Raw genomic sequence first — 12,694 nt, forward strand, 5'->3', positions numbered from 1 at the left:
CTTACATGAACTTAGAAACTATGAAAAAGTCAGGTTATGTATTTACTAAATTTGATTTCCTTGCTTCCTTTGGAAACCTTAGAGCCTCATGGATTGGTACACCCATTATTTCTTTTCAGCACAATATACGTGACAAATGAAATTCACTCAATAAGTTTTCACAGACATAGCCAGATTGATAACTTACCCAACATTTTTTCAGGGAACTAATATCCATACTATAGTAACTCATAATTAGTTACAGAGATCACTATTGGCACTCTTTATAGATTACTCAGAGGCTGCAGTACAGATAATCATGTCTATGGGTTGTATAATTATTTAGGTTAATCATTCCGGTCAAAAGAGAAAAATCTACACTGTGCCAGCTACGTACATGCATATCTAGTAAGTAACTTGAAGTTGACCGGCACTTATGTAAGGGACAGAACAGGCATAAAGTTCATATGAAGGCTTAGTATTTTTTTTCTTTGATAACAAATCTTTTATGATGTCCTATTTCATAAGAGGAGCTTACTGGAACAAAGCTTGAACAGCTAAGAATCATTTAACTATATTCTGCTTCTATTATAACTATTAACAGGTCTAACGAAAGCTTCTAGTACACCATGAGTCATTAGTAATTAAATGGGAGAAGGCAGTAGGTGATCTTTGCTGTACTAATCAATGCAGACTATTTAATATTAGGGGGTGGGGTGATATTCACTTAGACACACTGTCATTTTGTTTCCTTCTAGTCCACTCACCCAGAATGCTTTTTGAAATGCACATCCAAGCAACTGCCTCTCAAGTACAGATCTTATCTTGTGAAGAATTTAAGTGTTACAGTTATATCCATGTTTCAAAGGAGCTTTACTGCCTTGTAGCTCACTCAACTCCAGAATGTGACTGATACTTAGATACTATTCTTCACATACGCACATCTATAATATAGACTCTTCTCTATTAATCACTTATGCTAATCAACAGACAGGGTAAAGTTCTACCTGCTTCTCCAAGCATGCCGTATGCTCCAATAACACCCAGCCTCACGGAGGGTGACTATATACTGGTTAAGAGCACATGCTATAGGGTAAAAATAATGAAATGAACACAAGCATCTACCTTAATCCCCTCCCAAAACAATGAAATGACAGTAAAATGACATAAAATCTTAAACATGGAAAACAGAAGAAATAAGAACAACCCAAAATTTTTCAGTTAAAGAATTGATAGACAAGTAGCAAAGACTCAGGAGATCTGAAAAGACTGAATTCTAAACTAGGAGTAAAGAAAGCCAAGAAAATATCCAATTTACAAGACAGAGCTCCCAACAACTCAGGAACTGCAATGCAAGCACCAGGTCTACCTGGAAGCATTGAGACTGGAACCTGACGGTTGAAGAAGCAGTTAGACTCCCCCAGATCTCTTCTTCCCTGACAGAAAACCTTAGGCTTACTTTAGAAAGAGTAAAAGAAAGGATATCTACACAGAGAGACAGACAGAACTGAGGGTAGGAAAACTGTCCTAAAAGCAAGTTTTAACAAAGAATTTATTTGCTGATCCCCCAAAAGCAAGAATCAGAAAAAAGACTCACCCTTTCATTTCAAGAATAGTTCTATAAAAAAGTTTCCATCATCATCTCCTTTCTCTCGAAGGTGTGCCCTTGCTTGTGTCCATCATTGCAGAGCAGACCAACATATGGAAATACTTTGTATGAAATGCACATGGCACTGTCATATTGCTCACACCTTCAGGTATACCTCCCTGGCAGGCAAATGGAGCCTTTCCTATAGCCTCCTTCCTTTGGTAGAAATTTACGGATTTTCTTTATAGCACAGTATTTAAAGATCCTTCCCCCTGTTCATCTCACTTATCTATTGAAAAGTATAGAACGGAAAGGATTTTTGCCCCTGCTGTGATCCAAACACTAAAGAGTGAAGAACATCTTAAATACTCATCACAGAGGAATCTGTACCCCAAGTTCTGGATTTGATTAGAACAGCTAAAAAAATGGATAGTCATTCTATGATGGAACAAAGCAGGCTTTTCCAACCATACTACCTCAATGATCCCAAATCTTATAAAGATCCAAGATCAGAGCCTCTCATACAGACTATATTTCAAAGAGAGTCAGCAGAGAATGCTAAGGTATGTGAACAGAGTTGAATGCTGGTGAAGGCACAGAGTAAAGGAGCCCAAGAAATTTTTAGTGCCATTTTTATTTAATAAGCCAGTAGTAGAGCAACCTAAAGGCCTTAGCTGTGATCACCCCAGGATGTTATGACGGAACAGTTGCAGGAGAACATGACTGGCAGCCGGGATCCTCTGGCTCACTGAGCTACGCCAACAGCTCCAGCACTAATTAGTGTCAAAGTTATGGCATGCTAGTAACCAGAACTTTTCTTCCAGCAAAATATTAAAAGAGTCATGTCTGGGGAATCTGAATAGCTCAAGAGGAATGACCCACAGATAGTGACATAAAAAGCACCCGCCAATGGAACAGTCCAGCTACATTACCCTACAATGAAGCTCTTGGTCAACAAGCCCCCTCCCCTTAAGCTCAGAGGTTCAAATTAACTTTTTATTAGTTCCTAACTCAAATATGAGCAGAAAATCAAAGATTATCAGATACCTGAGGAAGGCTTCTAACATGACACTAAACTTGTAACAAAAACTCAAAAAAAAAAAAATGGTAAAAAAATAATTTATTTAGAAAAATGGAGCCTACATAAGGAAGAATTAGAGTATGTGATGATTCTGACTGTTCCGACAAGATTTACAACCAGTAGCAAGTTGGAGATTCAAGTAGTGTTAAGTACAAACAAAACTAAGCAAACAAGAAATTAAGTAGTATTAAAAACTATTATCTCCAAAGAATAGAAAAAGTTGGGCAGGAAAGGAAATTAATTTTAGTTTACTCCATGGATTAGACCAGAATAGCATTTACATAATCATAATAGTATAAAGAGTGTATAGCAAAATTGAGCCACAGCCATATTCAGAATATGAGGGGCAGAAGAGATATGTGTATAGTGAGGGCTACAGGAGGAAAAAAGGTAATTTCTCTTCTTCCATAAAGGGAAATCATACCTGATACCTAAAACTAAAAATCAAGAAAAATGGTCATCATTTTGCAACATATACAAATACTGAATCATCAAACTCTATACCTAAAACCAATACAATGTATATGCCAATTCCACTCCCCAATAAATACAAAATTAAAGCACTTTATTTTGAAATACAGTTTATAATAGCAAACAAATCAGCTAAAAGAGTTAAAGTAGCTGCCTACAGAGCAAGGAAAAGGAATAGAAGGCACAGGTTCAGAGTGTGAGTTACTGTTACCATGTTTGTAGAATATTTTACTCTTTAACAAGTGCATCTGTAACTTTGACAAAACTAAATTTTAAAAATTAGTTCTTTTCACCAAACACCATTAAGAGAGTGAAAAAGGAACCATAGTATGTATTTATTTGAGATATCAAATATACACACACATCTGTAACATGTGACAAAGGATTCAACTGTGGAATATGTAAGGAATTCCTACCGATGAATCTTTTAAAGAGAAGCCAAGAGAACAATAGGCAACTTAAAGAAACATCACAAGAAATACCCAAATGGCTGATATAGCCCAAGAAGGTGCTCAACTTCATTAGTCATTAGGAAAAAGAAAACCAAAACACACCATTATGCCACTACCATGCATTTAGAACAGCTACCATAAAAAGATAATACCGCGTGTTGGCAAGATAAAGCACAATTAGAATTTGTCCATAATGCCTGTGGGAGTTTACACTTTGGAAAATTGTTTGGCAGTGTCTACTAATGCTGGATATGCCCAAATTCCAAGACTCAGAAATTCTATGACCAGTTTATATTTGACCAACAGGAGTGCCTATGCTCACCAAAAGAAACACATGAGAATGTTATCAGCAATTACCTGTAACAGTCCTAACTACAAGTTATTCAAATGCCCATCAAAAAATAAGTATTTTTTGGTATATTCACATAGAAGAGTACTATATCACAATGAAAATGAATGGTCCACTAATACACAAGCAGTAGGACTGAATCTCTTAAACATCATGTTGAAAGAGAAGAAACCAGATACAAAACAATACACACTATATGATCCTTTATATCTAAGAGACATAAACAAGTAAAATGAATCCATACTATTGAAAGGGAGGTCAGGGAGGGTGTAGAGACCAAAAGGAAATACAACTAGTGCTTCTGTGGTATTCATTCAGTCCGGCTGGTAGTTACATGGGTGTGTTCAGTTTGTGAAATCTGATATATATATATATATATATATATATATATATATATATATACACACACACACACACACACACACACACACAAACATGTACTTCTAGATATAGTATATTTCAGTTACCTTAAAAAATTTGGAAAAACTCAAAACCTCAGTTTTCTCATCTATAAAATGAAAAAAATAATTGTGTCTCATTAAGATTTGCTGGGAAGACTGAATAAGATGATGTGTAAGACTTTTTAGCCAAGTACCTGGCACAGAGTTAGCACCCAATAAATTGTGACTGGGTCACACAGAGCTACCAATTAAAACTCTCTTCCATTCTGGGGTTTCTGCATCAACATTGCCAGAGATACTATACCCAGTCATTTCTTCCTCAAATCTTTAATTCGTCACAGGAAGTAAGCACAGGGATCCTAAGCAAAAAACTGCAATCAAACAAGTATTTATAAAAAGAAAATGCCACAGAAAGCACCAAGTACAGAAGTAAACATAACAAAAGCAGCAAAACCAATTTAGGAGAGAACACACAGTAAGAGACATAGAGGGGAAAGGAGTGGAGATTCTAAGAAAACACAAAGAAACAGAAATTCAAGAGTAACCAAAATATGAAAATGGCCATCATGCACAGTACAAAAAGCTTTCAACTGCAAAACGTTCAGCCAATTCCCTGAAATTTACTGAACTTCTCCTAGGGACCCGATACTATGCCAAGAACAGAAAATGCAGAAATGAATCAAAGATCACCTGCCCTAAAAAGGCTTGGCCAACACAGGCAGGTAAAAGAAGTCAGCAGTGTGGCAGTTGTTACACGTGTGTACCAGGTGCTTGGAAGCCAACCTCCTGGGAGGAAGGCAGGAGGGAGCCAGACACCAGTGACCCAACACATGAAATCCTGGACTGGATCTGTCTTCTCTCTTCCCTGGCATAACAGAGAAGAGGTCTCTCCATGTGAAGAGACAAGGTAGTGAGAAGGCGGCAATTTCACATAAAGACAGATGCCAAAAAGAACAAAGCATTTGAGGATCAGCAAGGAGTTTAGACTGCGGAGGCTCCAGATTTGCACACAGAAGTGAACACAGAAGACAAGGAAAACAATGGTCAAAGAGACCCTAAATACAACTCTACAATGTCTGGACTTATTCTCGGTTCCAAACAGGTTTATCAAGTCCTAGAAGGTGTTCCAGAAATTCATGCCACCTTTTATTAATAAACAAACAAGGAAGCAAGTTTTTTTTTTTTTTTTAAAGACAAATCAAGTGCCTCTATATGAATGAATATCCAGTGAGAGGCACACTTAGAAAAAACAAAATGTACACAAGACTTAACTTACTCAGCTAATCAATCACAGAGCACCCAAGATGGTTTGGATTATTTCATAGTTTAACACTGTTTTTATTCTTAGATATACATATATTAGATATATATACCAACATGGGACCGCTGGTTAAAATCAGGAAGTACAAAAAACGTGGTATTTGAAAAATACCTAAATGAATAGAAAAAAATATTTTGATAAAATCTCCTTAAAATAATCTTTACAACATCCTTAAAATACATTAATTTATGAAAAATTCTTTTATAACAAATTCAAGATATTGCTAGAACATCAAAAATAAAAGATAAAAAAGTAGCAATAATGCTATCAAATTTGCTTCTTCATTTATTGTCATTCACATCCACAATGTGCTATGTGTAGAAAAATAATTGCAAAAAAAAAACCTGAAAATTTCTTTTAAAAAGCTAACATGAAAAATTTTAAACAAGCAATTTGGAATTTTAAAATAGAAAATTAAAGGATTCCAAAAACAAGTTTTTTCTGTTTTGATGCCATTAGATACAAATACATTTGTTTTAAAAAAATAGATTTGAAATTAAAACATGTAATTTTCAGTTTGTCCATCAATCACATTTTTTCTAAAATAATTAGAATTTTTTTTTTAAAGATACTAGGAAGTTACTGAAAGACTTCAAGAGAGAATAATACAATTAGACATGAATTTCTGACAACTGCTCTGCTAGTTACAAATATACTGGTGGGTAACAAAAGGAGGTAAGGAGAGAAGGTTAGTATAAATGTTCCAGGGAAGGGAATGGTAAGAGCCCCACTCTGGCAAAAGTAACAGTACAAGTAAGACTAGAAAAGAGTAATAAGATGTTAGGAACAGTTTGTCCCCAACATCAACTTGCCTCAGTTGATTATAGCTCTACTTTCTTATAACTTCTACTCTTTCTTATAGCTTCTACTTTCCTTAGCTTCTAAACTCTGAAAGGTCCATATTTCCCCGAAATGGTCTCTATGAGGGCAGTTTTAAGCGTTAGCACACACAGCAAAGGTTGAAGAGGAAGTGCTATGTACAGGTTTATTCTGAAGATCTACCCACATTTTATGTATGTCTGTATGTCTGTATGTGTGTCTCTTACATCTCTACCGGACTGTGAGTTACCTAAGAATACATCTGTATCCTCACTGCACTAAACATAATACCTGTAAGTAACCAATAAATATTTAGTGAGTGAATGATACCAAACAATGAGATGAGCACAGCCATGGATAGTGCCCCTTTATTTCAACCTCAAAAGTGAGATACATGACCACTATCCTATCTTCTGAAAACTTCCTACTTTCCATTAACCTCCTACACACAGAGGTTTTATAAAGCTCAATTTCAAGCTAAATCAGTACTTAACAGTGTTCATAGGAAGGAACTACTTCTAATTTGGATAATAACAGAAGGTGCACAGAAGAAAGAACTGAGAGAAAAGAAGTTACAGGCCAGGCAGAAAAACAAATAGTGTGAACAAAAGATTTGAAATGGAATGTGATGGGAGGCCTAACAGTATTGAGTGGAATGTGGGAATGCAAGAGGTGGAACAAGGGAAAAAGAGACTAGGAAGTTGGGTCTGACTAGCTAATAAGTGAAGATCTTTAATACCTAGCTAAGGAAACTGAGGTTTGTCCATAGAGAATTAAAAAAAAAAAAAAAAAAAAAAAAACCTTTAAAGGTTATTTCAAACTGGAAGATTCAGAGATGTACTTTAAAAGTATTTGGGATGCCTGGGTCGCTCAGTGGTGGAGCATCTGCCTTCAGCTTAGGGCGTGATCCTGCAGTCCTGGGATCGAGTCCTACATTGGGCTCCCTGCAAGGAGCCTGCTTCTCCCTCTGCCTTTGTCTCTCTTTCCCTGCGTCTCTCATGAATAAATAAATAAAAACCTTAAAAAAAATTACTATTTGGCAGCAACATACAGAATGGGTAAAAGATACAGTGTCTACACATTTTGAGTGTATCCCTGATTTATCTTCTTTTTAGAATTTAGAACTATTAATACTTTAATATCTCCCTCCAGCACTCTACCAAAATATCAATTTACAACATAAATTTTAAAATATACTAATTTAAAAATAATTCATCTCAGATTGCTTGTGAACTTTTAATCAAAAAACATTTAGGATCTTTAAAACATTATGAAACCATTTTTAGCATCTTCAAAAAAAATCTGGAAATAAATTCATATTTGGAAAGTCCTTGTTGAAACTGTGATCCACTCAAAAGCTGTATCTGGGATGTTTTTTTCCTCAAGGTCATTCCAGGCTTGGTCAAATAAGCGGCTCCAACTGTCTCATGATAATTGTAAACAACCTTGCCAACTGACACAAATAGGACAGAACTTTCAAGGCCTCAGCTTTGCAAATCATCTGCTCTCATGACCCCTAGTGGGCATTAAAAAAATAAAAAGCACTTAAATTTTAGATTCACAAAGCTTTAAAAATAAAAACAAATTACAGACTAAAAAACACACGTGTCTTTGATAACGGTAGGTAGGTAATTATATTCATTTAAAACGTCAGAAAGAGAAAATAGACTGCTGCTAGTCTTACCTGCTAGGGTTTTTAGGTAGTCAAGTGTTGGAAGAATAGGGGGTGATCTCCTCTGGAGAAAAAAGATGACCATCATTGTAAGAGAGAAATTTGTAATCCAAGAACCAGGAATACTACTTGTTAATGAATGTGCTCGAGCCCAACATCGAATACTGAACACCATGGCTCTCACTCTTGAATCGAGAGCACCATATATATAAAGCAGTTCAGAACTTTTCAAGGCAATCCTTCAAAAGAAAAAGAAAAAGAATTTTCAAACCCCCAAATTACTGTTCCAGAGAAGAAAAAAACACATACCAGGGAACATGTAAAATATCTTACTATAACTAAGCATATTCAGAACACCATGATCAGATAATCAAAGCATTATATATTTGCAAATAAAATTTAATGTGAATGGTTAAATATCAAATACATTCATTAACATTAAAATGTTCTTTTAAATATTGACAGTCATATTGTAGTTATAAAATTCAGAATTTTTAAATCGAAATTTCTAAATGATTTAAATAATAAGGGAAACACACTATATATGTGCTCTTTAGTAACTATCAGTAAAGACACTGACACATTTGTAAATAAGAGGCTCTACACCTCACTTTCACACTTTAGTTATCTAGTCCTTCAGCATGCAAAGAAAATAGTCTACTTATTTTATTATAAGTATATATATGTCTTAAGATTCAGCCAAAATTATGTTAAATCTAACATTTAAAAAACCAAAACCCATGAAGATAAAATGCCTTTTAAAGAAATCAAACTTCAGAACTTATTTTCAATGTTTCCTAGTCATAATGTTGCAATGCAAAAAATTATTAATCAGAAATATTTTGAAATTAAGCTCCCACTGATCAAAATACATTCTGTAATTTCCCAAAGAACCGACAGAGGGCACAAAACCATTAACAGTATGGCATGGCATTTACATCCTGAGTTTTAAAGAGAACAGAAGAAATGACAAATTAGAAATTCAAGGTGATTAGATGTTTTATGTCAATGAATCTACATTAAGCTGAAAATACATTATCAAACAGTGCAAGGTATTTGATATAAAGAAACAATACAGGCGTATAAAAACCTGAAGAATACTAAAATAAATTTTTAAAAACTGATAGAAAGTGCATTATATATATATATATATATTTTATTTTTACTCCCTGAGCTACTTGAGAGAAATTCCAAAGTACTCAGCACTGACTTGTTAGTGAACACAAGTTGAAGCAAAAAAACTGCTCTGGAATGGATTTTCTGAATCTGTTTTTAGTAATGATTATTTATCGAATGGATAATATAGTGAAATCTAATGCAGGCAAGGAGAATACTAGTTATGAAATAAACTCAATTGAGAAGTTTTCCTGACAGAGAATGAAAGAAAAGAAATCAAGAGTATGAAAGAACCTGTCATTCATACCCTATTTTTTTTTTTTTTAAGGAAGCAGGTTGCCAGGATAATAAAATGAAAATCTGCTAAAGACCCAAAGCTGACTATATCTGGAGGCAATTTTTAAATATACTTAAAAGACTACACACAGAAGACCTACTAGACTACTAGAGCTGCTTTCATGTTGTTATCAGTCTAAGTTAAGAACAATGAAACAGTTCTCCTCAGAAGATGATGTTAGTTAGGTATAACACTTTAAACACATTATCCTAACGTTTTATTCATGAAGACCAAAGAAACCAACAGATACATATAAGAGAAAATAGTTCCAAGTTTTAAATCCAAGTGTTCAAAATTTTTAAAAGTTACTATTTTGAATCATTTGTAAGAGTCCAAAGCCACTGTTTCTGTATAAGAACTATGCTAATACTTTATAATATTCATATATAAGGTGATAAAATTAAAGAGATCATACCTATTGTTAGTAGTCAAATCACACTGAAATCCAGAGGCCTGGTGTGAGAACCTCACAAGAGGACATCGAGCATTTAAGATTTTTTGTACACCCACACAGCCAGGGCCAAAGTGGTCAAGGCATTCTCCTATGACAGACAGGACCTTCTGAGTTGCAACTCTTTCTGAAGGAACACTTTTCACTTGAAATTCCATTAGAAAATTTCCTGAGGTCTGAATATAAAAACATGTGTAAATGGGAGCTTTTTATAAGCAAAAAATAATCACTGGGGTAAAATTACTACCTAACAAATAAGTTAAGCGGCCAGTGGAAAAAATAAACTAGATCCTGATGTTAGTCCTAAAAGTAAATTCAACATAAATCAAGATTTACACATACAAAGTTTTATCAGTAAAGTATCAGAAGACAATGGATGAATGTTTTTACAAGTAGTAAAGGATTTCCTAAGCATGACACAAAATTCCAGAAGATACAAAACAAGAAATGTGATTATATGAAAACTAAAACCATCTCAAGGTAAAACATAAATTCACTGCTAGAAAAAAATGACAAAGGTATAATAATAATTAATACATATGTCACATACAGGGCTAATTTCCCAAATTTATGAAGGGTATATATAAATGAAAGGGAGAAAAACTCACCCAATTCTAAAAACAAATTTTTTTTGAATAAGAAATTAACAGTAGAAATAAAAATGGCTAAGAAAGACAATAAAAGATGCTCTTATTTCCTAGAAACCAAAGAAGATATTAAAACAACACTGGGATTTTTCATTTATCAGTCTGCCAAAGACCAAAAGGCTGCCAGGATCACCATCACTGAGTTACTCCCAGCTGCATGGACCAGGCACAGCAGCTGATGTAAGCACCAGAACACTATACCATATATTCATCCAGAGACTTCTGAGAATTGGAACTGAAGTTCAGAGGCAACCATGTGGCTGAAATATATGACTCAGAAGCTTTTTGCAGGCACATTCTATATCACAAGAACAAAAATGTAAAAAAAAAAAAATCAGTGGGGATACAGAGGGTGGAATGAAGGGGAGAAAGAAAAACAGCAACTAACCTCATGGACTCTTAATAATTTTCACTTCCTACTTCTAGTTTTTTTTTCCTAAGACTCATCATCCACATTCCTGGCCCTGGGTTCTATAATGCTTCCTCTACTTTTTTTTTGTTTTGTTTAAGCTAGTTTGAGTTGGTTTCTGCGAATAACTGAAGAGTATTAACTAATACAGTTGACAACAAAGAAAGGGGAAAAATACTCCACCATGTCTAACAAATAAAAGACTGGTTAAAAAAATATGTTAACAAATAAAGGACTGGTTAAATAAAGTATTCCACCATTCACTTGATGGAATACTCTGCAGCCACTGAAAAGGATGCAGTAGACTGAAATGCCAAGATACTATTAACTGGAGGGAAAAAAAAAGATCAAGTTACAATCTATGAAGATTAAGGAGATTTTGTTATAAAAAAGAATTTCTACATGCAAAGGAAAAAATCCAGGACAAAATATAAAACTATTCACAGTAGCTACTTCTGGAGGTGGGGGGACCATCAAAGATATTTACATTACACATTTTTTTAAACTAGTACCATATAATCAGAAAAAAATACATTAAAAAATATATACATGTATCATGTATATAATCTCCACAAATAAGTATGCTGTGTTTTCTCTATTCTGCCATCCAGACAGATTTCCCTTTAAAAAAATTAAAATTTCAAAAATCTGGCTTAGCCAAAGGAGACACACACCAAAAGGAAGGAGAGTTCACAACTGCACAAAGCAAAGAGACTCTTTTATGAAGTTGGTGAGTTTACTTTTTTTTAAGATTTTATTTATTTATTCATAGAGAGAGACACACACACAGAGAGAGAGAGAGAGAGAGAGGGGCAGAGACACAGGCAGAGGGAGAAGCAGGCTCCATGCAGGGAGCCTGACATGGGCTCGATCCCGGGTCTCCAGGATCACGCCCTGGGCCAAAGGAGGCGCTAAACCGCTGAGCCATGTGGGCTGCCCTGAAGTTGGTGAGTTTAAAAGTGGGTCCCTTGGTGGCTCAGTTGGTTAAGTGCCTGGCTGGATTTAGGACCCCAGTCATGATCTCAAAGGTCCTGAGATCCAGCTTGTCCTCCTTCTGCTCTCCACCTCCCCACTTCTGTGAGCGCGCATGCTCTCAGATAAGTATAATCTTTTTTAAAAAGTGCTTGTTTTTCATTGTATTTCATTTTTAATGTTTCTATTAGCAAAGCTATTATAATCCTAAACAAGCACATATTTCAAAGTATATGTTTATAACACATACCTACTAACCAAATAACATCAAATTGTTTAGTGAGACTGGAGCACTGTTTTTTATCTATGTTTTTAAAGATTTATTTATTTATTTCAGAGAGAAAGAGGAGGGGCAGAGGGCGAAGCCGACTTCCCGCTGAGTGAGGAGACGACCAACAGCACCCTGAGATCATGACCGAAGCCCAAGTAAGACACTTAACTGAGTGAGTTACCCAGGTGCCCCTGAAACACTGTCTTTTAAAATATCTTTTCGGAATACCTCTGTATTTCAGAAACCTAAGACCTAACTGAAAGTTTCCAACTCCTCCCTCTACTTTCAAAGAAAAAACTGTTTCGTATTTGCAAAATAATTAAATAACTAGTAATACTGCAGCTGACTGTGATCAACA

General features: G+C 35.0%; 1 protein-coding gene across 1 annotated transcript in view; it reads right to left on the reverse strand.

Moving 5' to 3' along the window:
- The window catches only part of MTPAP (mitochondrial poly(A) polymerase), a 29,008-nt gene that overhangs the window by 4,974 nt on the left and 11,340 nt on the right, over window positions 1-12,694 (reverse strand). The window contains exons 5-6 of the mRNA XM_072825556.1: window positions 10,002-10,213; window positions 8,146-8,372 (exon numbers count right to left, since the gene is read on the reverse strand). Coding sequence (XP_072681657.1) covers window positions 8,146-8,372; window positions 10,002-10,213 — 439 coding nt within the window. The remainder of the gene's footprint in view (window positions 1-8,145; window positions 8,373-10,001; window positions 10,214-12,694) is intronic.

Source organism: Canis lupus, chromosome 5 (genome assembly GCF_048164855.1).
Source record: "Canis lupus baileyi chromosome 5, mCanLup2.hap1, whole genome shotgun sequence".
In the NCBI taxonomy this organism is placed as follows: Eukaryota; Metazoa; Chordata; class Mammalia; order Carnivora; family Canidae; genus Canis; species Canis lupus.